This window comes from Dendrobates tinctorius, unplaced genomic scaffold (assembly GCF_039654945.1).
Source record: "Dendrobates tinctorius isolate UK_male_01 unplaced genomic scaffold, ASM3965494v1 ptg000296l, whole genome shotgun sequence".
Taxonomy (NCBI): Eukaryota; Metazoa; Chordata; class Amphibia; order Anura; family Dendrobatidae; genus Dendrobates; species Dendrobates tinctorius.
This window is the reverse complement of record NW_027361963.1, coordinates 4062560-4086431: the sequence shown is the minus strand read 5'-3', so window position 1 is coordinate 4086431 and position 23872 is coordinate 4062560. Positions and strand designations below refer to the sequence as shown.

General features: G+C 59.1%; 2 protein-coding genes across 6 annotated transcripts in view; one reads left to right on the top strand and one right to left on the bottom strand.

Moving 5' to 3' along the window:
- LOC141073069 (uncharacterized) overlaps positions 1-5495 on the bottom strand; it is a 704210-nt gene extending 698715 nt beyond the window's left edge. The window contains exons 1-4 of one of the 3 annotated variants that reach the window (XM_073560396.1): positions 5378-5495; positions 4487-4634; positions 3989-4168; positions 1166-1289 (exon numbers count right to left, since the gene is read on the bottom strand). In XM_073560396.1, coding sequence (XP_073416497.1) covers positions 1166-1289; positions 3989-4168; positions 4487-4564 — 382 coding nt within the window. In that variant the 5' untranslated portion in view covers positions 4565-4634; positions 5378-5495. The remainder of the gene's footprint in view (positions 1-1165; positions 1290-3988; positions 4169-4486; positions 4635-5377) is intronic. The other 2 variants (XM_073560397.1, XM_073560395.1) reach the window with 2 other exon arrangements.
- A 17573-nt stretch (positions 5496-23068) lies between these two features.
- Positions 23069-23872, top strand: part of LOC141073066 (uncharacterized) — a 296352-nt gene continuing 295548 nt past the window's right edge. Inside the window, exons 1-2 of one of the 3 annotated variants that reach the window (XM_073560386.1) lie at positions 23069-23320; positions 23639-23818. In XM_073560386.1, the coding sequence (XP_073416487.1) occupies positions 23243-23320; positions 23639-23818 (258 nt within the window). In that variant the 5' untranslated portion in view covers positions 23069-23242. The remainder of the gene's footprint in view (positions 23321-23638; positions 23819-23872) is intronic. The other 2 variants (XM_073560385.1, XM_073560383.1) reach the window with 2 other exon arrangements.

The window sequence follows — 23872 nt, the reverse complement described above, 5'->3', positions numbered from 1 at the left end:
GTCGAAAATGGCTGCACATCTAGTTGGAAGAATGTCTCAAGTGGGGTACCACAGGGCTCTGTCCTGGGCTCTGTATTGTACAACATCTTAATCAACGATTTAGACAAAGGAATTGAGGGTAAACTGATTAAATTTTCTGATGACACAAAGCTAGGAGGGATAGCTAATACTAGAGAAGAGAGAGAGAGGATTCAAAAAGATATAAACTGGAGAAGTGGGCAGCAACTAACAGAATGGTTTTTAACAGGGAAAAATGCTAAGTACTACATCAGGGCAATAAAAATGAAAAAAAACCATACAGAATGGGAGGAATAGGGCTAAGCAACAGCACATGTGAAAAAGACTTGGGCATACTAATAGATCACAGACTGAATATGAGTCAACAGTGTGATGCAGCAGCAAAAAAGTTAAATGCAATTCTAGGATGTATTAACAGAAGCATACAGTCTAGATCACACGTGAAGTCATTATTTCCCTCTACTCCTCTTTGGTCAGACCTCATCTGGAATACTGTGTCCAGTTTTGGGTGCCACATTTTAAAAAGATATCAACAAACTGGAACAAGTTCAGAGAAGAGAGATCAGAATGGTGACCGGTCTTTAAACCATGTCCTATGAGGAACGGTTGCAGGACTTGGGAACGTTTAGCTTTCTAAAAAGAAGACTGAGAGGACATTTAATAGCTGTCTACAAATATCTCAAGGGCTGTCACATTGCAGAAGGATAGTGTGTGGAGAAAACCAGGCACTGCTCATCACCTGCCCAATACAATCCCAACAGTGAAACATGGTGGTGGCAGAATCATGCTACAGGGGTGTTTTTCAGCTGCAGGGACAGGACTACAATGACTGTCAACGGCCTGTAGTAGACTCCAGTCCCAGCTGCCTAGTTTTTCCTGCGAAGTCAGGAATTTATAGGATCGAAGGTTCAATTCTCCATGATTTTCACACAAGGACGAAGACTCAAGAATGATGAAGACGAGACGACAGCGGAGAAACCGCGACTCACAGATCAGAAGAAAATAATCAGGAAAATGAAAGCTGTTGTCAGACGGAGAAAATGTAGAGAAAACCAGAGCAAGTCTGGAGAAAACTCATCTATTATAGGAGGACGCCGGAGAGACGTCATCACATCCACCGGAGCCAACAAGGAGCCGCGCTGCTCACCTCGTGGTGTAAGAGGCCGGAGCTCCTCCATCATCACGGCCTGGTACCGATCCTGGTGTCCTTCTAGATACTCCCACTCCTCCATGGAGAGATAGACAGCGACGTCCTGACACCTTATAGGAACCTGACAACAACGACACCGTCACCACCCAGAATCCTCCAGAGCTGTATAATGTCCCAGCAGTCACCTCTCCGGTCATCACCCAGAATCCTCCAGTGCTGTATAATGTCCCAGCAGTCACCTCTCCGCTCATCACCCAGAATCTTCCAGTGCCGTCCTGTATAATGTCCCAGCAGTCACCTCTCCGCTCATCACCCAAAATCCTCCAGTGCCGTCCTGTATAATGTCCCAGCAGTCACCTCTCCGCTCATCACCCAAAATCCTCCAGTGCCGTCCTGTATAATGTCCCAGCAGTCACCTCTCCGGTCATCACCCAGAATCCTCCAGTGCCGTCCTGTATAATGTCCCAGCAGTCACCTCTCCGCTCATCATCCAGAATCCTCCAGTGCAGTCCTGTATAATGTCCCAGCAGTCACCTCTCCACTCATCACCCAGAATCCTCCAGTGCCGTCCTGTATAATGTCCCAGCAGTCACCTCTCCGCTCATCACCCAGAATCCTCCAGTGCCGTCCTGTATAATGTCCCAGCAGTCACCTCTCCGCTCATCACCCAGAATCTTCCAGTGCTGTATAATGTCCCAGCAGTCACCTCTCCGCTCATCACCCAGAATCCTCCAGTGCCGTCCTGTATAATGTCCCAGCAGTCACCTCTCCGCTCATCACCCAGAATCCTCCAGTGACGTCCTGTATAATGTCCCAGCAGTCACCTCTCCGATCATCACCCAGAATCCTCCAGTGCCGTCCTGTATAATGTCCCAGCAGTCACCTCTCCGATCATCACCCAGAATCCTCCAGTGCCATCCTGTATAATGTCCCAGCAGTCACCTCTCCGATCATCACCCAGAATCCTCCAGTGCCGTCCTGTATAATGTCCCAGCAGTCACCTCTCCGGTCATCACCCAGAATCCTCCAGTGCCGTCCTGTATAATGTCCCAGCAGTCACCTCTCCGCTCATCACCCAGAATCCTCCAGTGCCGTCCTGTATAATGTCCCAGCAGTCACCTCTCCGCTTATCACCCAGAATCCTCCAGTGACGTCCTGTATAATGTCCCAGCAGTCACCTCTCCGATCATCACCCAGAATCCTCCAGTGCAGTCCTGTATAATGTCCCAGCAGTCACCTCTCCGATCATCACCCAGAATCCTCCAGTGCCGTCCTGTATAATGTCCCAGCAGTCACCTCTCCGGTCATCACCCAGAATCCTCCAGTGCAGTCCTGTATAATGTCCCAGCAGTCACCTCTCCGCTCATCACCCAGAATCCTCCAGTGCCGTCCTGTATAATGTCCCAGCAGTCACCTCTCCGCTCATCACCCAGAATCCTCCAGTGCCATCCTGTATAATGTCCCAGCAGTCACCTCTCCGCTCATCACCCAGAATCCTCCAGTGCCGTCCTGTATAATGTCCCAGCAGTCAGCTCTCCGATCATCACCCAGAATCCTCCAGTGCCGTCCTGTATAATGTCCCAGCAGTCACCTCTCCGGTCATCACCCAGAATCCTCCAGTGCCGTCCTGTATAATGTCCCAGCAGTCACCTCTCCGCTCATCACCCAGAATCCTCCAGTGCCGTCCTGTATAATGTCCCAGCAGTCACCTCTCCGCTCATCACCTAGAATCCTCCAGTGCCGTCCTGTATAATGTCCCAGCAGTCACCTCTCCGGTCATCACCCAGAATCCTCCAGTGCAGTCCTGTATAATGTCCCAGCAGTCACCTCTCCGCTCATCACCTAGAATCCTCCAGTGCCGTCCTGTATAATGTCCCAGCAGTCACCTCTCCTCTCATCACCCAGAATCCTCCAGTGCTGTCCTGTATAATGTCCCAGCAGTCACCTCTCCGCTCATCACCCAGAATCCTCCAGTGCCCTCCTGTATAATATCCCAGCAGTCACCTCTCCGCTCATCACCCAGAATCCTCCAGTGCCATCCTGTATAATGTCCCAGCAGTCACCTCTCCGCTCATCACCCAGAATCCTCCAGTGCCGTCCTGTATAATGTCCCAGCAGTCACCTCTCCGCTCATCACCTAGAATCCTCCAGTGCCGTCCTGTATAATGTCCCAGCAGTCACCTCTCCGGTCATCACCCAGAATCCTCCAGTGCAGTCCTGAATAATGTCCCAGCAGTCACCTCTCCGCTCATCACCTAGAATCCTCCAGTGCCGTCCTGTATAATGTCCCAGCAGTCACCTCTCCGCTCATCACCCAGAATCCTCCAGTGCCGTCCTGTATAATGTCCCAGCAGTCACCTCTCCGCTCATCACCCAGAATCCTCCAGTGCCCTCCTGTATAATATCCCAGCAGTCACCTCTCCGCTCATCACCCAGAATCCTCCAGTGCCATCCTGTATAATGTCCCAGCAGTCACCTCTCCGCTCATCACCCAGAATCCTCCAGTGCCCTCCTGTATAATGTCCCAGCGGTCACCTCTCCGCCCATCACCCAGAATCCTCCAGTGCCGTCCTGTATAATGTCCCAGCAGTCACCTCTCCGGTCATCACCCAGAATCCTCCAGTGCCGTCCTGTATAATGTCCCAGCAGTCACCTCTCCGCTCATCACCCAGAATCCTCCAGTGCTCTCCTGTATAATGTCCCAGCAGTCACCTCTCCGCTCATCACCCAGAATCCTCCAGTCTTGTATAATGTCCCAGCAGTCACCTCTCCGCTCATCACCCAGAATCCTCCAGTCCTGTATAATGTCCCAGCAGTCACCTCTCCGCTCAGCAGCTCGATCATCTTGTTGCTGAGCTCCAGGATCTTCTTGTTCCTCTCATGTATCAGGGAGTGCGGGGGAGGCTCTGTGATGGGGCCCGGGCTCCGCCCTCCTGACTCCTGGAGATGGATGATGGGAGTCACACAGTCCCCTGGTGTCTTCCTCACTATTGTGTAATCCTGTGTATGGAGAGAGACACTTAGGGAGAACAATTCCTTCCCGACTCAAGATCTGACAATCAGTAGAAATCCCGGGATCAATAACCGTCTCCAGTAATCTGGGGCCATAACCGGGAATATTATTACACTCCGGACAGACATCCCGGCCCCTCTACAGCTCTTACAGGGAATCCCCATGACAACTCCTCCGGGCAGAGAGCTCCACAGAATCCCTGCTCTTACAGTAAAGAATCCTTCTCTCCTATTCTGGATTTCCTCCTCCCGGTGTCGGACTCGTCACATCACACAATAAAGCTGATAGAAATGTAGAGGAGTTACCTCTCCGCTCAACAGGGAGATGATCTCCAGGGCGCAGTGGAATAATCTCCTGGTGGTCTCATCCCTGTCCTCGTCCATCCTCGGGGGTCATTCAGGAGGAGGAGGGATGAGCACTGGATCAGATGGAGGGATCTCGTCCTGCCGGCGTCTTCATGATGAAGGAGAAGATGGAAATCACAGGGGACGAGAGAACGACAATCACTAAATTCTTCCCAAATATCAACATTTATCAGGAAGAATCTGGAGGAAAAGCCACAAAACTCCACCGCGGCCTCCTCCGCCGATCTGACCGCTCATCATCAGCCTCGTAGGAGGAGGACGGTCACCGTGGTAACTACACCGCCAGCGGGGGACGGTCCCCGTGGTAACTACACATCCAGCAGGGGACGGTCACCATGGTAACTACAACGCCAGCGGGGGACGGTCACCGTGGTAACTACACCTCAAGCGGGGGACGGTCACCGTGGTAACTACACCGCCAGCGGGGGACGGTCACCGTGGTAACTAACCTCCAGCGGGGGACGGTCACCGTGGTAACTACACCTCCAGCGGGGGACGGTCACCGTGGTAACTACACCTCCAGCGGGGGGACGGTCACCGTGGTAACTACACCTCCAGCGGGGGGACGGTCACCGTGGTAACTACACCTCCAGCAGTGGACGGTCACCATGGTAACTACAGCTCCAGCGGGGGACGGTCACCGTGGTAACTCCACCTCCAGCGGGGGCCGTGAGGTGAGGAGGAGACGCTGCACATCCCCCATACAATGCTGCCCGTCCCCAACACTGAGGAGCCGCAGTCACATGGAGCAGGAGCCTCCACAGGAACAGCTCTGATCTCCCCCCACACTCTCCTCTCACAGATTCACCACAAACCCTCCTGTCATCTCACCGGAATGGCGGGAACCGGAAATCTGCTGCTGGCTGACCCCAGAGAACACGAGTTGCGCACACCCGGGACGGAGCGGCTGCACTGAGCGCGGGAGGACCTGTGGTGACGTCACCGTCATGTGACCAGGGGCGGAGCTCAGGAGAGGAGTGGTGAAGGACCTGTGGTGACGTCACCGTCATGTGACCAGGGGGCGGGGCTCAGGAGAGAAGTGGTGAAGGACCTGTGGTGACGTCACCGTCATGTGACCAGGGGGCGGGGCTCAGGAGAGAATAGGTGAAATGCCTGTGGTGACGTCACCGTCATGTGACCAGGGGGCGGGGCTCAGAAGAGAAGAGGTGAAGGACCTGTCTTGACGTCACCGTCGTCTGACCAGGGGGCGGGGCTCAGGAGTGGAGATGCAGTTATGATCCATCCATCCGACAGTGATGACGTCACCTGTGCTCCTCCCCCTCCTCGCAGTGCAGCAGACTCTTCCTCCTTGTTCTGTCTCCTGTGAGATTCCGGCGGCTCCGGTGTAGACGGCTCGGCGGTGACGGGAGGAGAATGGAGGAGATTCCGGCGGCTCCGGTGTAGACGGCTCGGCGGTGACGGGAGGAGAATGGAGGAGATTCCGGCGGCTCCGGTGTAGACGGCTCGGCGGTGACGGGAGGAGAATGGAGGAGATTCCGGCGGCTCCGGTGTAGACGGCTCGGCGGTGACGGGAGGTGACTGGAGGAGATTCCGGCGGCTCCGGTGTAGACGGCTCGGCGGTGACGGGAGGAGAATGGAGGAGATTCCGGCGGCTCCGGAGTAGACGGCTCGGCGGTGACGGGAGGAGAATGGAGGAGATTCCGGCGGCTCCGGTGTAGACGGCTCGGCGGTGACGGGAGGATAATGGAGGAGATTCCGGCGGCTCCGGTGTAGACGGCTCGGCGGTGACTGGAGGAGATTCCGGTGTAGACGGCTCGGCGGTGACGGGAGGTGACTGGAGGAGATTCCGGCGGCTCCGGTGTAGACGGCTCGGCGGTGACGGGAGGAGAATGGAGGAGATTCCTGCGGCTCCGGTGTAGACGGCTCGGCGGTGACGGGAGGAGAATGGAGGAGATTCCTGCGGCTCCGGTGTAGACGGCTCGGCGGTGACTGGAGGAGATTCCGGCGGCTCCGGTGTAGGCGGCTCGGCGGTGACTGGAGGAGATTCCGGCGGCTTCGGTGTAGGCGGCTCGGCGGTGACGGGAGGAGAATGGAGGAGATTCCGGCAGCTCCGCTGTAGACAGCTCGGCGGTGACGGGAGGAGAATGGAGGAGATTCCGGCGGCTCCGCTGTAGACAGCTCGGCGGTGACGGGAGGAGAGTGGAGGAGATTCCGGCGGCTCCGGTGTAGACAGCTCGGCGGTGACGGGAGGACAGTGGAGGAGATTCCGGCGGCTCCGGTGTAGACGGCTCGGCGGTGACGGGAGGATAGTGGAGGAGATTCCGGCGGCTCCGGTGTAGACGGCTCGGCGGTGACGGGAGGATAATGGAGGAGATTCCGGCGGCTCCGGTGTAGACGTCTCGGCGGAGACGGGAGGAGAATGGAGGAGATTCCTGCGGCTCCGGTGTAGGCGGCTCGGCGGTGACGGGAGGAGAATGGAAGAGATTCCGGCGGCTCCGGTGTAGACGGCTCGGCGGTGACGGGAGGAGAATGGAGGAGATTCCGGCGGCTTCGGTGTAGGCGGCTCGGCGGTGACGGGAGGAGAATGGAGGAGATTCCGGCGGCTCCGCTGTAGACAGCTCGGCGGTGACGGGAGGAGAATGGAGGAGATTCCGGCGGCTCCGCTGTAGACGGCTCGGCGGTGACGGGAGGAGAGTGGAGGAGATTCCGGCGGCTCCGGTGTAGACGGCTCGGCGGTGACGGGAGTATAGTGGAGGAGATTCCGGCGGCTCCGGTGTAGACGGCTCGGCGGTGACGGGAGGATAATGGAGGAGATTCCGGCGGCTCCGGTGTAGACGTCTCGGCGGAGACGGGAGGAGAATGGAGGAGATTCCTGCGGCTCCGGTGTAGAAGGCTCGGCGGTGACGGGAGGAGAATGGAGGAGATTCCGGGGCTCCGGTGTAGACGGCTCGGCGGTGACGGGAGGATAATGGAGGAGATTCCTGCGGCTCCGGTGTAGACGGCTCGGCGGTGACGGGAGGAGATTCCGGCGGCTCCGGTGTAGACGGCTCGGCGGTGACGGGAGGATAATGGAGGAGATTCCGGCGGCTCCGGTGTAGACGGCTCGGCGGTGACGGGAGGAGAATGGAGGAGATTCCGGCGGCTCCGGTGTAGACGTCTCGGCGGAGACGGGAGGAGAATGGAGGAGATTCCTGCGGCTCCGGTGTAGACGGCTCGGCGGTGACGGGAGGAGATTCCGGCGGCTCCGGTGTAGACGGCTCGGCGGTGACGGGAGGATAATGGAGGAGATTCCGGCGGCTCCGGTGTAGACGGCTCGGCGGTGACGGGAGGAGAATGGAGGAGATTCCGGCGGCTCCGGTGTAGAGGTCTCGGCGGAGACGGGAGGAGAATGGAGGAGATTCCTGCGGCTCCGGTTTAGACGGCTCGGCGGTGACGGGAGGAGAATGGAGGAGATTCCTGCGGCTCCGGTGTAGACGGCTCGGCGGTGACGGGAGGAGAATGGAGGAGATTCCGGCGGCTCCGGTGTAGACGGCTCGGCGGTGACGGGAGGAGATTCCGGCGGCTCCGGTGTAGACGGCTCGGCGGTGACGGGAGGAGAATGGAGGAGATTCCGGCGGCTCCGGTGTAGATGGCTCGGCGGTGACGGGAGGAGAATGGAGGAGATTCCGGCAACTCCGGTGTCAACGGCTCGGCGGTGACGGGAGTAGAATGGAGGAGATTCCGGCGGCTCCGGTGTAGACGGCTCGTCGGTGACGGGAGGAGAATGAAGGAGATTCCGGCAGCTCCGGTGTCAACGGCTCGGCGGTGACGGGAGGAGAATGGAGGAGATTCCGGCAGCTTCGGTGTCAACGGCTCGGCGGTGACGGGAGGAGAATGGAGGAGATTCCGGCGGCTCCGGTGTAGACGGCGCGGCGGTGACGGGAGGAGAATGGAGGAGATTCCGGCGGCTCCGCTGTAGGCGGCTCGGCGGTGACGGGAGGAGAATGGAGGAGATTCCGGCTGCTCCGGTGTAGACGGCTCGGCGGTGACGGGAGGAGAATGGAGGAGATTCCGGGAGCTCCATTGCAGACTGCACAGCGGTGACGGGAGGAGATTCCGGCGGCTCCGGTGTAGACGGCTCGGCGGTGACGGGAGGAGAATGGAGGAGATTCCTGCGGCTCCGGTGTAGACGGCTCGGCGGTGACGGGAGGAGAATGGAGGAGATTCCTGCGGCTCCGGTGTAGACGGCTCGGCGGTGACGGGAGGTGACTGGAGGAGATTCCGGCAGCTCCGGTGTAGGTGGCTCGGCGGTGACTGGAGGAGATTCCGGCGGCTCCGGTGTAGACGGCTCGGCGGTGACGGGAGGAGAATGGAGGAGATTCCGGCGGCTCCGGTGTAGACGGCTCGGCGGTGACGGGAGGAGAATGGAGGAGATTCCGGCGGCTCCGGTGTAGACGGCTCGGCGGTGACGGGAGGAGAATGGAGGAGATTCCGGCGGCTCCGGTGTAGGCGGCTCGGCGGTGACGGGAGGAGAATGGAAGAGATTCCGGCGGCTCCGGTGTAGACGGCTCGGCGGTGACGGGAGGAGAATGGAGGAGATTCCGGCGGCTCCGGTGTAGACGGCTCGGCGGTGACGGGAGGTGACTGGAGGAGATTCCGGCGGCTCCGGTGTAGACGGCTCGGCGGTGACGGGAGGAGAATGGAGGAGATTCCGGCGGCTCCGGTGTAGACGGCTCGGCGGTGACGGGAGGAGAATGGAGGAGATTCCGGCGGCTCCGGTGTAGACGGCTCGGCGGTGACGGGAGGAGAATGGAGGAGATTCCGGCGGCTCCGGTGTAGGCGGCTCGGCGGTGACGGGAGGAGAATGGAGGAGATTCCGGGGGCTCCGGTGTAGGCGGCTCGGCGGTGACGGGAGGAGATTCCGGCGGCTCCGGTGTAGGCGGCTCGGCGGTGACGGGAGGAGAATGGAGGAGATTCCGGCGGCTCCGCTGTAGACAGCTCGGCGGTGACGGGAGGAGAATGGAGGAGATTCCGGCGGCTTCGGTGTAGGCGGCTCGGCGGTGACGGGAGGAGAATGGAGGAGATTCCGGCGGCTCCGCTGTAGACGGCTCGGCGGTGACGGGAGGAGAATGGAGGAGATTCCGGCGGCTCCGGTGTAGACGGCTCGGCGGTGACGGGAGGAGAATGGAGGAGATTCCGGCGGCTCCGGTGTAGACGGCTCGGCGGTGACGGGAGGATAATGGAGGAGATTCCGGCGGCTCCGGTGTAGACGTCTCGGCGGAGACGGGAGGAGAATGGAGGAGATTCCTGCGGCTCCGGTGTAGACGGCTCGGCGGTGACGGGAGGAGAATGGAGGAGATTCCGGCGGCTCCGGTGTAGACGGCTCGGCGGTGACGGGAGGATAATGGAGGAGATTCCTGCGGCTCCGGTGTAGACGGCTCGGCGGTGACGGGAGGAGATTCCGGCGGCTCCGGTGTAGACGGCTCGGCGGTGACGGGAGGATAATGGAGGAGATTCCGGCGGCTCCGGTGTAGACGGCTCGGCGGTGACGGGAGGAGAATGGAGGAGATTCCGGCGGCTCCGGTGTAGACGTCTCGGCGGAGACGGGAGGAGAATGGAGGAGATTCCTGCGGCTCCGGTGTAGACGGCTCGGCGGTGACGGGAGGAGATTCCGGCGGCTCCGGTGTAGACGGCTCGGCGGTGACGGGAGGATAATGGAGGAGATTCCGGCGGCTCCGGTGTAGACGGCTCGGCGGTGATGGGAGGAGAATGGAGGAGATTCCGGCGGCTCCGGTGTAGACGGCTCGGCGGTGACGGGAGGATAATGGAGGAGATTCCAGCGGCTCCGGTGTAGACGGCTCGGCGGTGACGGGAGGATAATGGAGGAGATTCCGTCGGCTCCGGTGTAGAGGTCTCGGCGGAGACGGGAGGAGAATGGAGGAGATTCCTGCGGCTCCGGTTTAGACGGCTCGGCGGTGACGGGAGGAGAATGGAGGAGATTCCTGCGGCTCCGGTGTAGACGGCTCGGCGGTGACGGGAGGAGAATGGAGGAGATTCCGGCGGCTCCGGTGTAGACGGCTCGGCGGTGACGGGAGGAGATTGGAGTAGATTCCGGTGTAGACGGCTCGGCGGTGACGGGAGGAGAATGGAGGAGATTCCGGCGGCTCCGGTGTAGATGGCTCGGCGGTGACGGGAGGAGAATGGAGGAGATTCCGGCAACTCCGGTGTCAACGGCTCGGCGGTGACGGGAGTAGAATGGAGGAGATTCCGGCAACTCCGGTGTCAACGGCTCGGCGGTGACGGGAGTAGAATGGAGGAGATTCCGGCGGCTCCGGTGTAGACGGCTCGTCGGTGACGGGAGGAGAATGAAGGAGATTCCGGCGGCTCCGGTGGCAACGGCTCGGCGGTGACGGGAGGAGAATGGAGGAGATTCCGGCAGCTTCGGTGTCAACGGCTCGGCGGTGACGGGAGGAGAATGGAGGAGATTCCGGCGGCTCCGGTGTAGACGGCGCGGCGGTGACGGGAGGAGAATGGAGGAGATTCCGGCGGCTCCGCTGTAGGCGGCTCGGCGGTGACGGGAGGAGAATGGAGGAGATTCCGGCTGCTCCGGTGTAGACGGCTCGGCGGTGACGGGAGGAGAATGGAGGAGATTCCGGGAGCTCCATTGCAGACTGCACAGCGGTGACGGGAGGAGATTCCGGCGGCTCCGGTGTAGACGGCTCGGCGGTGACGGGAGGAGAATGGAAGAGATTCCGGCGGCTCCGGTGTAGACGGCTCGGCGGTGACGGGAGGAGAATGGAGGAGATTCCGGCGGCTCCGGTGTAGGCGGCTCAGCGGTGACGGGAGGAGAATGGAGGAGATTCCGGCGGCTCCGCTGTAGACGGCTCGGCGGTGACGGGAGGAGAATGGAGGAGATTCCGGCGGCTCCGGTGTAGACGGCTCGGCGGTGACGGGAGGAGAATGGAGGAGATTCCGGCGGCTCCGGTGTAGACGGCTCGGCGGTGACGGGAGAATGGAGGAGATTCCGGCGGCTCCGGTGTAGACGGCTCGGCGGTGACGGGAGGAGAATGAAGGAGATTCCGGCAGCTTCGGTGTCAACGGCTCGGTGGTGACGGGAGGAGAATGGAGGAGATTCCGGCAGCTCCGGTGTCAACGGCTCGGCGGTGACAGGAGGAGAATGGAGGAGATTCCGGCGGCTCCGGTGTAGACGGCGCGGCGGTGACGGGAGGAGAATGGAGGAGATTCCGGCAGCTCCGGTGCAGACGGCTCGGCGGTGACGGGAGGAGAACGGAGGAGATTCCGGCGGCTCCGGTGTAGGCGGCTCGGCGGTGACGGGAGGAGAATGGAGGAGATTCCGGCGGCTCCGGTGTAGACGGCTCGGCGGTGACGGGAGGAGATTCCGGGAGCTCCATTGCAGACTGCACAGCGGTGACGGGAGGAGATTCCAGCGGCTCCGGTGTAGACGGCTCGGCGGTGACAGGAGGAGATTCCGGCGGCTCCGGTGTAGACGGCTCAGCGGTGACGGGAGGAGAATGGAGGAGATTCCGGCGGCTCCGGTGTAGACGACTCGGCGGTGACAGGAGGAGAATGGAGGAGATTCTGGCGGCTCCGGTGTAGACGGCTCGGCAGTGACGGGAGGAGATTCCGGCGGCTCCGGTGTAGACGGCTCGGCGGTGACGGGAGGAGAATGGAGGAGATTCCGGCGGCTCCGGTGTAGATGGCTCGGCGGTGACGGGAGGAGAATGAAGGAGATTCCGGCAGCTCCGGTGTCAACGGCTCGGCGGTGACGGGAGGAGAATGGAGGAGATTCCGACAGCTCCGGTGTCAACGGCTCGGCGGTGACGGGAGGAGAATGGAGGAGATTCCGGCGGCTCCGGTGTAGACAGCGCAGCGGTGACGGGAGGAGAATGGAGGAGATTCCGGCAGCTCCGGTGCAGACAGCTCGGCGGTGACGGGAGGAGAATGGAGGAGATTCCGGCGGCTCCGGTGTAGGCGGCTCGGCGGTGACGGGAGGAGAATGGAGGAGATTCCGGCAGCTCCGGTGTAGACGGCTCGGCGGTGACAGGAGAATGGAGGAGATTCCGGGAGCTCCATTGCAGACTGCACAGCGGTGACGGGAGGAGATTCCGGTGTAGACGGCTCGGCGGTAACAGGAGGAGAATAGAGGAGATTCCGGCGGCTCCGGTGTAGACGGCTCAGCGGTGACGGGAGGAGAATGGAGGAGATTCCAGCGGCTCCGGTGTAGATGGCTCGGCGGTGACGGGAGGAGAATGGAGGAGATTCCGGCGGCTCCGGTGTAGACGGCTCGGCGGTGACGGGAGGTGACTGGAGGAGATTCCGGCGGCTCCGGTGTAGACGGCTCGGCGGTGACGGGAGGAGATTGGAGGAGATTCCGGCAGCTCCGGTGTAGATGTCTCAGCGGTGACGGGAGGAGAATGGAGGAGTTTCTGGTGTAGACCGCTCGGCGGTGACGGGAGGAGAATGGAGGAGATTCCGGCGGCTCCGGTGTAGAGCGCTCGGCGGTGACGGGAGGAGAATGGAGGAGATTCCGGCGGCTCGGCGGTGTAGGCGCCTCGGCGGTGACGGGAGGAGAATGGAGGAGATTCCGGCGGCTCCTATGTAGACGGCTCGGCGGTGACGGGAGAAGAATGGAGGAAATTCCGGTGTAGACGGCTCGGCGGTGATGGGAGGAGAATGGAGGAAATTCCGGCGGCTCCGGTGTAGATGACTCGGCGGTGACGGGAGGAGAATGGAGGAGATTCCGGCGGCTCCGGTGTAGACGGCTCGGCGGTTACGGGAGGAGAATGGAGGAGATTCCGGTGTAGACGGCTCGGCGGTGACGGGAGGAGAATGGAGGAGATTCCGGCGGCTCCGGTGTAGACGGCTCGGCGGTGACGGGAGATTGGAGGAGATTCCGGCAGCTCCGGTGTAGATGGCTCAGCGGTGACGGGAGGAGAATGGAGGAGTTTCCGGTGTAGACCGCTCGGCGGTGACGGGAGGAGAATGGAGGAGATTCCGGCGGCTCCGGTGTAGACCGCTCGGCGGTGACGGGAGGAGAATGGAGGAGATTCCGGCGGTGTAGGCGGCTCGGCGGTGACGGGAGGAGAATGGAGGAGATTCCGGCGGCTCCGGTGTAGACGGCTCGGCGGTGACGGGAGAAGAATGGAGGAAATTCCGGCGGCTCCGGTGTAGATGGCTCGGCGGTGACGGGAGGAGAATGGAGGAAATTCCGGCGGCTCCGGTGTAGACGACTCGGCTGTGACGGGAGGAGAATGGAGGAGATTCCGGCGGCTCCGGTGTAGACGGCTCGGCGGTGACGGGAGGAGAATGGAGGAGATTCCGGCGGCTCCAGTGTAGACGGCTCGGCGGTGACGGGAGGAGAATGGAGGAGATTCCGGCGGCTCCGGTGTAGACGGCTCGGTGGTGACGACAGGAGATTGGAGGAGATTCCGGCAGCTCCGGTGTAGACGGCTCAGCGGTGACGGGAGGAGAATGGAGGAGATTCCGGCAGCTCTGGTGTAGACTGCTGAGCGGTGATGGGAGGAGAATGGAGGAGATTCCAGGTCCTCCAACTCCTCAGTTTCTTAGACTCTGACTCCCTCATACATTGCTCATGTTTAAGTGATACATTTCCTGTAGTAAAATGGGAACATTGGACTTTTCATCATTATTACAGTAGTCAAGATCTTTAGGTAGAACATAACTATATTTATTGGAATACAACTTTAGATAAAAAAAATTGCATATTTACAATTTATTTTACACTTTGCGGTAAGTGGGAAAAAAACATTTTTCAACAAAACGTGCTGAATAACATTTTTGCAGTCTATGAATTTGTTCTGAGATCTAGTATCGCCTCCATCAGATCCTTCCTCATAGATAACCTCAAATCTGACCTAATTATTTTAAGGCTAAAGAACATTAAGCAATTAACTGGGTTTAAGGCAAGGCCGAACCATGGGGAAATGGATTTGCCCATGGCTAATGAAATGAACGCGTTCTTCAGATTTACCAACACGTGCTGCGTCATCAGGAATGAGGGATAGAGCTGAGGAACGATCGGCAGCATTGACATTGGGGGATAAACTGCCCTCCTTCACTGTCTCCCCAAGCGATGTGAGAAAACAGTTTCGTAAACTAGTCATTGGTAAAGCAGCTGGGCCTGATGGCCTCAGTCCACGTGTCCTTGGAGTGTGTGCAAACCAACTGTGTACTGTCTTCCAACTCCTGTTTAACAGGAGCCTACAATCTCAGAGAATACCAGTGGTGTGGAAGACCACCTGCCTGGTGCCGGTCCCCAAGATCACCTTTCCAACTTCCTTACAAGGCTATCGTCCAGTGGCCTTAACATCGCATGCTATGAAGTCGTTGGAGAAAATAGTACTTGCCTACTTGTGCCCGAGGGTGAGGGCCAACACTGACCCCCTACAGTTTACGTACCAGCAGAGATTGGGGGTGGATGACTCGATAGTGTCTCTGCTCCATACAGTACATTCATTCTTGGACAATAAGGGAACTGCAGTGTGAGCCATGTTCTTTTACATCTAAAGTGCTTTCAATACCTTACAGCCGCCCTTACTACAAAACAAGTTGACTGATATGGCGGTAGATGAGGGGATGGTGAACTGGATAAGCGACTACTTGATGGTCAGGCTACAGTTTGTAAGGATGGGGGAGGTGGTATCTGGCAGTGTACGGAGCAGTGTGGGAGCCCCTCAGGGCAGTGCAGTCACCCTTCCTCTTCACATTGTGTACAGCTGACTTTCAGTATAAATCCGATTTCTGTCACCTCCAAAAACTCGTAGATGACTCAATGACTGTAGGGGGCATTGTGGGGGACCGGGGGGAGGAAAAATATAGAAGGGTGGTTTCTGACTTTGTGGATTGGTGCCAGACTAACTGTCTAGAACAGGGGTCTCAAACTCAATTTACCCTGGGGCCGCTGGAGGTAGAATCTGGGTGAGGCTGGGCTGCATCAGGTTTTCCACAAGAAAAGCTCTTAAAAAACATTTCAATGTTATCAAATGTCTTTATTTTTTCATCTTATTTTGTGTTGAAATATAAAAATAAATTAACAAAATCATAAGAAAAAATAAATCAATCAATCAGTAATAAATAAAATGAAAATGATAATACAGCAGATATAGAAGACTGAAGAAACCACATATAGTTGCTGACTAGAGAAATGTAATTCTTATTCAGATGTCTGTATTAACAGTTCTTTAACATTTAACTTTCTGAACATGAATGGAACATTGGACATAAGCTGTTTTGAACATGGCTTTTTCTGCCTACTTCTTGCTGCTAGAGATCTGGCAGCGCTTACTCTCGCATAGCCGAGCCACATTTGGCTTAAGGGAGGAAGCAGTTGAGACCCTCAGTAAAGCTTTAAGATGCTGTGAGAATCGTGGGAATAGTGGATGAGGGCAGGTATATCTCGCCCAGATTCCTTTCCTATGTGGCCTAGTCTGGTCAGTATCGCACCTGCTTACTAATGAATAATGGGAGGTGGATATAAAAGGATGCCAGGTGGTTGTGTGAGTCGCAGCCTGGGAACACAGAGAGTCTGTGTGTGTGAAAGCAGTGCCCACTGCAACTGTGGTTTGGCTGGACAGGAGAAGCCCGCCAGTTGGTAGGTTGAACATTGTTTAGTTAGTGTCGGACAGGCAAGGATTTGTTTTATGTTTTAATTCCTTTTTGCATTGCTTTCACCGTTAATAAACCTGACCCAGTGTGTTATACCCGAATCCCAGCTCTGCGCCTGAGTTTCATGCTGAACGCACGTGGCCGTTGACCCCAGCAAAGGCGATCCCGGAGTGTTTTATCACATTGTGGTGGAGAACGCGGGCATCACGTTGGAAGCATGAGCATGGAGGACATGGTGAAAGCGCTGGTACAGTCCACCGCCGTCCAGCAAGAAGCTAATCGGGTGATGATGGCCCAGCTGAAGGAGTTGATGGACATGACAGCTACCGATCGTTCACTTCTTTTAGCGCAGGATGGGAACAGCGCACGACAGAATGGGCCATAGGATGGGAGCAGCACATGACAAAATGGGGGCGCAGGATGGGAGCAGCACATGACAGAATGGGTGCGCAGGATGGGAGCAGCCCATGACAGAATGGGGTGCAGGATGGGAGCAGCACATGACAGAATGGGTGCGCAGGATGGGAGCAGCACATGACAGAATTTTAGCGCAGGATGGGAACAGCGCACGACAGAATGGGCCATAGGATGGGAGCAGCACATGACAGAATGGGGGAGCAGGATGGGAGCAGCACATGACAGAATGGGTGCGCAGGATGGGAGCAGCCCATGACAGAATGGGGTGCAGGATGGGAGCAGCACATGACAGAATGGGTGCGCAGGATGGGAGCAGCACACGACAGAATTTTAGCGCAGGATGGGAACAGCGCACGACAGAATGGGCCATAGGATGGGAGCAGCACATGACAGAATGGGGGCGCAGGATGGGAGCAGCACATGACAGAATGAGGGCGCAGGATGGGGGCAGCACATGACAGAATGGGGGCGCAGGATGGGGGCAGCACATGACAGAATGGGGGCGCAGGATGGGAGCAGCACATGACAGGATGGGGGTGCAGGATGGGAGCAGCACATGACAGAATGGGGCGCAGGATGGGAGCAGCGCATGACAGGATGGGAGCGCAGGATGGGAGCAGCGCATGACAGGATGGGAGCGCAGGATGGGAGCAGCACATGACAGAATGGGGGCTCAGGATGGGAGCAGCCCATGACAGAATGGGGGTGCAGGATGGGAGCAGCACATGACAGAATTGGGGCGCAGGATGGGTGCAGCACATGACAGAATGGGGGCGCAGGATGTGAGCAGCACATGACAGAATGGGGCGCAGGATGGGAGCAGCACATGACAGAATGGGGCGCAGGATGGGAGCAGCACATGACAGAATGGGGCGCAGGATGGGAGCAGCACATGACAGGATGGGGGCGCAGGATGGGAGCAGCACATGACAGAATGGGGGAGCAGGATGGGAGCAGCCCATGACAGGATGGGGGAGCAGGATGGTAGCAGCACATGACAGGATGGGGCGCAGGATGGGAGCAGCACATGACAGAATGGGGCGCAGGATGGGAGCAGCACATGACAGAATGGGGCGCAGGATGGGAGCAGCCCATGACAGAATGGGGGCGCAGGATGGGAGCAGCACATGACAGGATGGGGGAGCAAGATGGGAGCAGCACATGACAGAATGGGGGCGCAGGATGGGAGCAGCCCATGACAGGATGGGGGCGCAGGATGGAAGCAGCACATGACAGAATGGGGCGCAGGATGGGAGCAGCGCATGACAGAATGGGATGCAGGATGGGAGCAGCACATGACAGAATGGGGCGCAGGATGGGAGCAGCGCATGACAGAATGGGGCGCAGAATGCTAGCAGCGCATGACAGAATGGGGGCGCAGGATGGGGGCAGCACATGACAGGATGGGGGTGCAGGATGGGAGCAGCACATGACAGAATGGGGCGCAGGATGGGAGCAGCACATGACAGGATGGGGGCTCAGGATGGGAGCAGCACATGACAGAATGGGGGCGCAGGATGGGAGCAGCACATGACAGGATGGGGGCGCAGGATGGGAGCAGCGCATGACAGAATGGGGGCGCAGGATGGGAGCAGCGCATGACAGAATGGGGGCGCAGGATGGGAGCAGCACATGACAGAATGGGGGCGCAGGATGGGAGCAGGATATGACAGAATGGGGCGCAGGATGGGAGCAGCACATGACAGGATGGGGGCGCAGGATGGGAGCAGGATATGACAGAATGGGGCGCAGGATGGGAGCAGCACATGACAGGATGGGGGCGCAGGATGGGAGCAGCACATGACAGAATGGGGGCGCAGGATGGGAACAGCACATGACAGGATGGGGGAGCAGGATGGGAACAGCACATGACAGGATGGGGGAGCAGGATGGGAGCAGCACATGACAGAATGGGGGAGCAGGATGGGAACAGCACATGACAGGATGGGGGCGCAGGATGGGAGCAGGATATGACAGAATGGGGGCGCAGGATGGGAGCAGCACATGACAGAATGGGGCGCAGGATGGGAGCAGCGCATGACAGGATGGGGGTGCAGGATGGGAGCAGCACATGACAGAATGGGGGAGCAGGATGGGAGCAGCACATGACAGGATGGGGGCGCAGGATGGGAGCAGCACATGACAGAATGGGGGCGCAGGATGGGAACAGCACATGACAGGATGGGGGAGCAGGATGGGAACAGCACATGACAGAATGGGGGAGCAGGATGGGAACAGCACATGACAGGATGGGGGCGCAGGATGGGAGCAGCACATGACAGAATGGGGGAGCAGGATGGGAACAGCACATGACAGGATGGGGGCGCAGGATGGGAGCAGGATATGACAGAATGGGGCGCAGGATGGGAGCAGCACATGACAGGATGGGGGCGCAGGATGGGAGCAGCACATGACAGAATGGGGGCGCAGGATGGGAACAGCACATGACAGGATGGGGGAGCAGGATGGGAACAGCACATGACAGGATGGGGGAGCAGGATGGGAGCAGCACATGACAGAATGGGGGAGCAGGATGGGAACAGCACATGACAGGATGGGGGCGCAGGATGGGAGCAGGATATGACAGAATGGGGGAGCAGGATGGGAGCAGCACATGACAGAATGGGGCGCAGGATGGGAGCAGCGCATGACAGGATGGGGGTGCAGGATGGGAGCAGCACATGACAGAATGGGGGAGCAGGATGGGAGCAGCACATGACAGGATGGGGGCGCAGGATGGGAGCAGCGCATGACAGAATGGGGGTGCAGGATGGGAGCAGCACATGACAGGATGGGGGCGCAGGATGGGAGCAGCGCATGACAGGATGGGGGCGCAGGATGGGAGCAGGATATGACAGAATGGGGGCGCAGGATGGGAGCAGCACATGACAGGATGGGGGCGCAGGATGGGAGCAGCGCATGACAGAATGGGGGCGCAGGATGGGAGCAGCACATGACAGAATGGGGGCGCAGGATGGGAGCAGCACATGACAGAATGGGGGCGCAGGATGGGAGCAGCACATGACAGAATGGGGGCGCAGGATGGGAGCAGCGCATGACAGAATGGGGGCGCAGGATGGGAGCAGCACATGACAGAATGGGGGCGCAGGATGGGAGCAGGATATGACAGAATGGGGGTGCAGGATGGGAGCAGCGCATGACAGAATGGGGGCGCAGGATGGGAGCAGCGCATGACAGAATGGGGGCGCAGGATGGGAGCAGCGCATGACAGGATGGGGGCGCAGGATGGGAGCAGCGCATGACAGAATGGGGGCGCAGGATGGGAGCAGCACATGACAGGATGGGGGCGCAGGATGGGAGCAGCGCATGACAGAATGGGGGCGCAGGATGGGAGCAGCACATGACAGAATGGGGGCGCAGGATGGGAGCAGCACATGACAGGATGGGGGCGCAGGATGGGAGCAGCGCATGACAGAATGGGGGCGCAGGATGAGAGCAGCACATGACAGGATGGGGGCGCAGGATGGGAGCAGCGCATGACAGAATGGGGGCGCAGGATGGGAGCAGCACATGACAGAATGGGGGCGCAGGATGGGAGCAGCACATGACAGAATGGGGGCGCAGGATGGGAGCAGCGCATGACAGAATGGGGGCGCAGGATGGGAGCAGCACATGACAGAATGGGGGCGCAGGATGGGAGCAGCGCATGACAGAATGGGGGCGCAGGATGGGAGCAGCACATGACAGAATGGGGGCGCAGGATGGGAGCAGCGCATGACAGAATGGGGGCGCAGGATGGGAGCAGCGCATGACAGAATGGGGGCGCAGGATGGGAGCAGCACATGACAGAATGGGGGCGCAGGATGGGAGCAGCACATGACAGAATGGGGGCGCAGGATGGGAGCAGTGCATGACAGGATGGGGGCGCAGGATGGGAGCAGCGCATGACAGAATGGGGGCGCAGGATGGGAGCAGCACATGACAGGATGGGGTGCAGGATGGGAGCAGCACATGACAGAATGGGGGCGCAGGATGGGAGCAGGATATGACAGAATGGGGGTGCAGGATGGGAGCAGCGCATGACAGGATGGGGGCGCAGGATGGGAGCAGCGCATGACAGGATGGGGGCGCAGGATGGGAGCAGTGCATGACAGGATGGGGGCGCAGGATGGGAGCAGCGCATGACAGAATGGGGGCGCAGGATGGGAGCAGCACATGACAGGATGGGGTGCAGGATGGGAGCAGCACATGACAGAATGGGGGCGCAGGATGGGAGCAGGATATGACAGAATGGGGGTGCAGGATGGGAGCAGCGCATGACAGAATGGGGGCGCAGGATGGGAGCAGCGCATGACAGAATGGGGGCGCAGGATGGGAGCAGCGCATGACAGAATGGGGGCGCAGGATGGGAGCAGCGCATGACAGGATGGGGGTGCAGGATGGGAGCAGCGCATGACAGGATGGGGGCGCAGGATGGGAGCAGCACATGACAGGATGGGGGCGCAGGATGGGAGCAGCGCATGACAGAATGGGGGCGCAGGATGGGAGCAGCACATGACAGAATGGGGGCGCAGGATGGGAGCAGCACATGACAGGATGGGGGCGCAGGATGGGAGCAGCGCATGACAGAATGGGGGCGCAGGATGAGAGCAGCACATGACAGGATGGGGGCGCAGGATGGGAGCAGCGCATGACAGAATGGGGGCGCAGGATGGGAGCAGCACATGACAGAATGGGGGCGCAGGATGGGAGCAGCACGACAGGATGGGGGCGCAGGATGGGAGCAGCGCATGACAGAATGGGGGCGCAGGATGGGAGCAGCACATGACAGAATGGGGGCGCAGGATGGGAGCAGCGCATGACAGAATGGGGGCGCAGGATGGGAGCAGCTCATGACAGAATGGGGGCGCAGGATGGGAGCAGCACATGACAGAATGGGGGCGCAGGATGGGAGCAGCACATGACAGAATGGGGGCGCAGGATGGGAGCAGTGCATGACAGGATGGGGGCGCAGGATGGGAGCAGCGCATGACAGAATGGGGGCGCAGGATGGGAGCAGCACATGACAGGATGGGGTGCAGGATGGGAGCAGGATATGACAGAATGGGGGTGCAGGATGGGAGCAGCGCATGACAGGATGGGGGCGCAGGATGGGAGCAGTGCATGACAGGATGGGGGCGCAGGATGGGAGCAGCGCATGACAGAATGGGGGCGCAGGATGGGAGCAGCACATGACAGGATGGGGGCGCAGGATGGGAGCAGCACATGACAGAATGGGGGCGCAGGATGGGAGCAGCACATGACAGGATGGGGGAGCAGGATGGGAGCAGTGCATGACAGGATGGGGGCGCAGGATGGGAGCAGCGCATAACAGAATGGGGGCGCAGGATGGGAGCAGCCCATGACAGAATGGGGGCGCAGGATGGGAGCAGCACATGACAGAATGGGGGCGCAGGATGGGAGCAGCACATGACAGAATGGGGGCGCAGGATGGGAGCAGCGCATGACAGGATGGGGGCGCAGGATGGGAGCAGCACATGACAGAATGGGGCGCAGGATGGGAGCAGCGCATGACAGAATGGGGGCGCAGGATGGGAGCAGCGCATGACAGGATGGGGGCACAGGATGGGAGCAGCACATGACAGAATGGGGGCGCAGGATGGGAGCAGCACATGACAGGATGGGGGCACAGGATGGGAGCAGCCCATGACAGAATGGGGGCGCAGGATGGGAGCAGCACATGACAGGATGGGGGCGCAGGATGGGAGCAGCACATGACAGAATGGGGGCGCAGGATGGGAGCAGCGCATGACAGAATGGGGGCGCAGGATGGGAGCAGCGCATGACAGAATGGGGGCGCAGGATGGGAGCAGCGCATGACAGGATGGGGGCGCAGGATGGGAGCAGCGCATGACAGAATGGGGGCGCAGGATGGGAGCAGCGCATGACAGAATGGGGGCGCAGGATGGGAGCAGCGCATGACAGGATGGGGGCACAGGATGGGAGCAGCCCATGACAGAATGGGGGCGCAGGATGGGAGCAGCACATGACAGGATGGGGGCGCAGGATGGGAGCAGCGCATGACAGAATGGGGGCGCAGGATGGGAGCAGCGCATGACAGGATGGGGGCACAGGATGGGAGCGGCACATGACAGGATGGGGGCGCAGGATGGGAGCAGCACATGACAGAATGGGGCGCAGGATGGGAGCAGCGCATGACAGAATGGGGGCGCAGGATGGGAGCAGGATATGACAGGATGGGGGCGCAGGATGGGAGCAGCACATGACAGGATGGGGGCGCAGGATGGGAGCAGCGCATGACAGGATGGGGGCGCAGGATGGGAGCAGGATATGACAGGATGGGGCGCAGGATGGGAGCAGCACATGACAGGATGGGGGCGCAGGATGGGAGCAGGATATGACAGGATGGAGACCATATACCCTTATAAATGCGGACAGTGTGGGGCTCTTCAGGTAGTTTCCCTATAAAGTAGGAAGTGTCTGCTGCTCTGAGAAGTGAAGGACCTGTGGTGACGTCATCATTATTACACTTCTCTCCTGAGCTCCTCCCTCTGATCACATGACCATGACGTCACCACAGGTCCTTCTGCTCTCAGTGTAGCAGACACCTCTTGCATGTGTATGCTGTTGTTTTCCATTATTAGCCGGCAGGACGAGATCCCTCCAGCTGATCCCGTGCTCATCCCTCCTCCTCCTGAATGACCCCCGAGGATGGACGAGGACAGGAATGAGACCACCAGGAGATTATTCCACTGCGCCCTGGAGATCATCTCCCTGCTGAGCGGAGAGGTAACTCCTCTACATTTCTATCAGCTTTATTGTGTGATGTGACGAGTCCGACACCGGGAGGAGGAAATCCAGAATAGGAGAGAAGGATTCTTTACTGTAAGAGCAGGGATTCTGTGGAGCTCTCTGCCCGGAGGAGTTGTCATGGGGATTCCCCATAAGAGCTGTAGAGGGGCCGGGATGTCTGTCCGGAGTGTAATAATATTCCCGGTTATGGCCCCAGATTACTGGAGACGGTTATTGATCCCGGGATTTCTACTGATTGTCAGATCTGGGGTCGGGAAGGAATTCTTCTCCCTAAGTGTCTCTCTCCATACACAGGATTACACCATAGTGAGGAAGACACCGGGGGACTGTGTGACTCCCATCATCCATCTCCAGGAGTCAGGAGGGCGGAGCCCGGGCCCCATCACAGAGCCTCCCCCGCACTCCCCGATACATGAGAGGAACAAGAAGATCCTGGAGCTCAGCAACAAGATGATCGAGCTGCTGAGCGGAGAGGTGACTGCTGGGACATTATACAGGACTGGAGGATTCTGGGTGATGAGCGGAGAG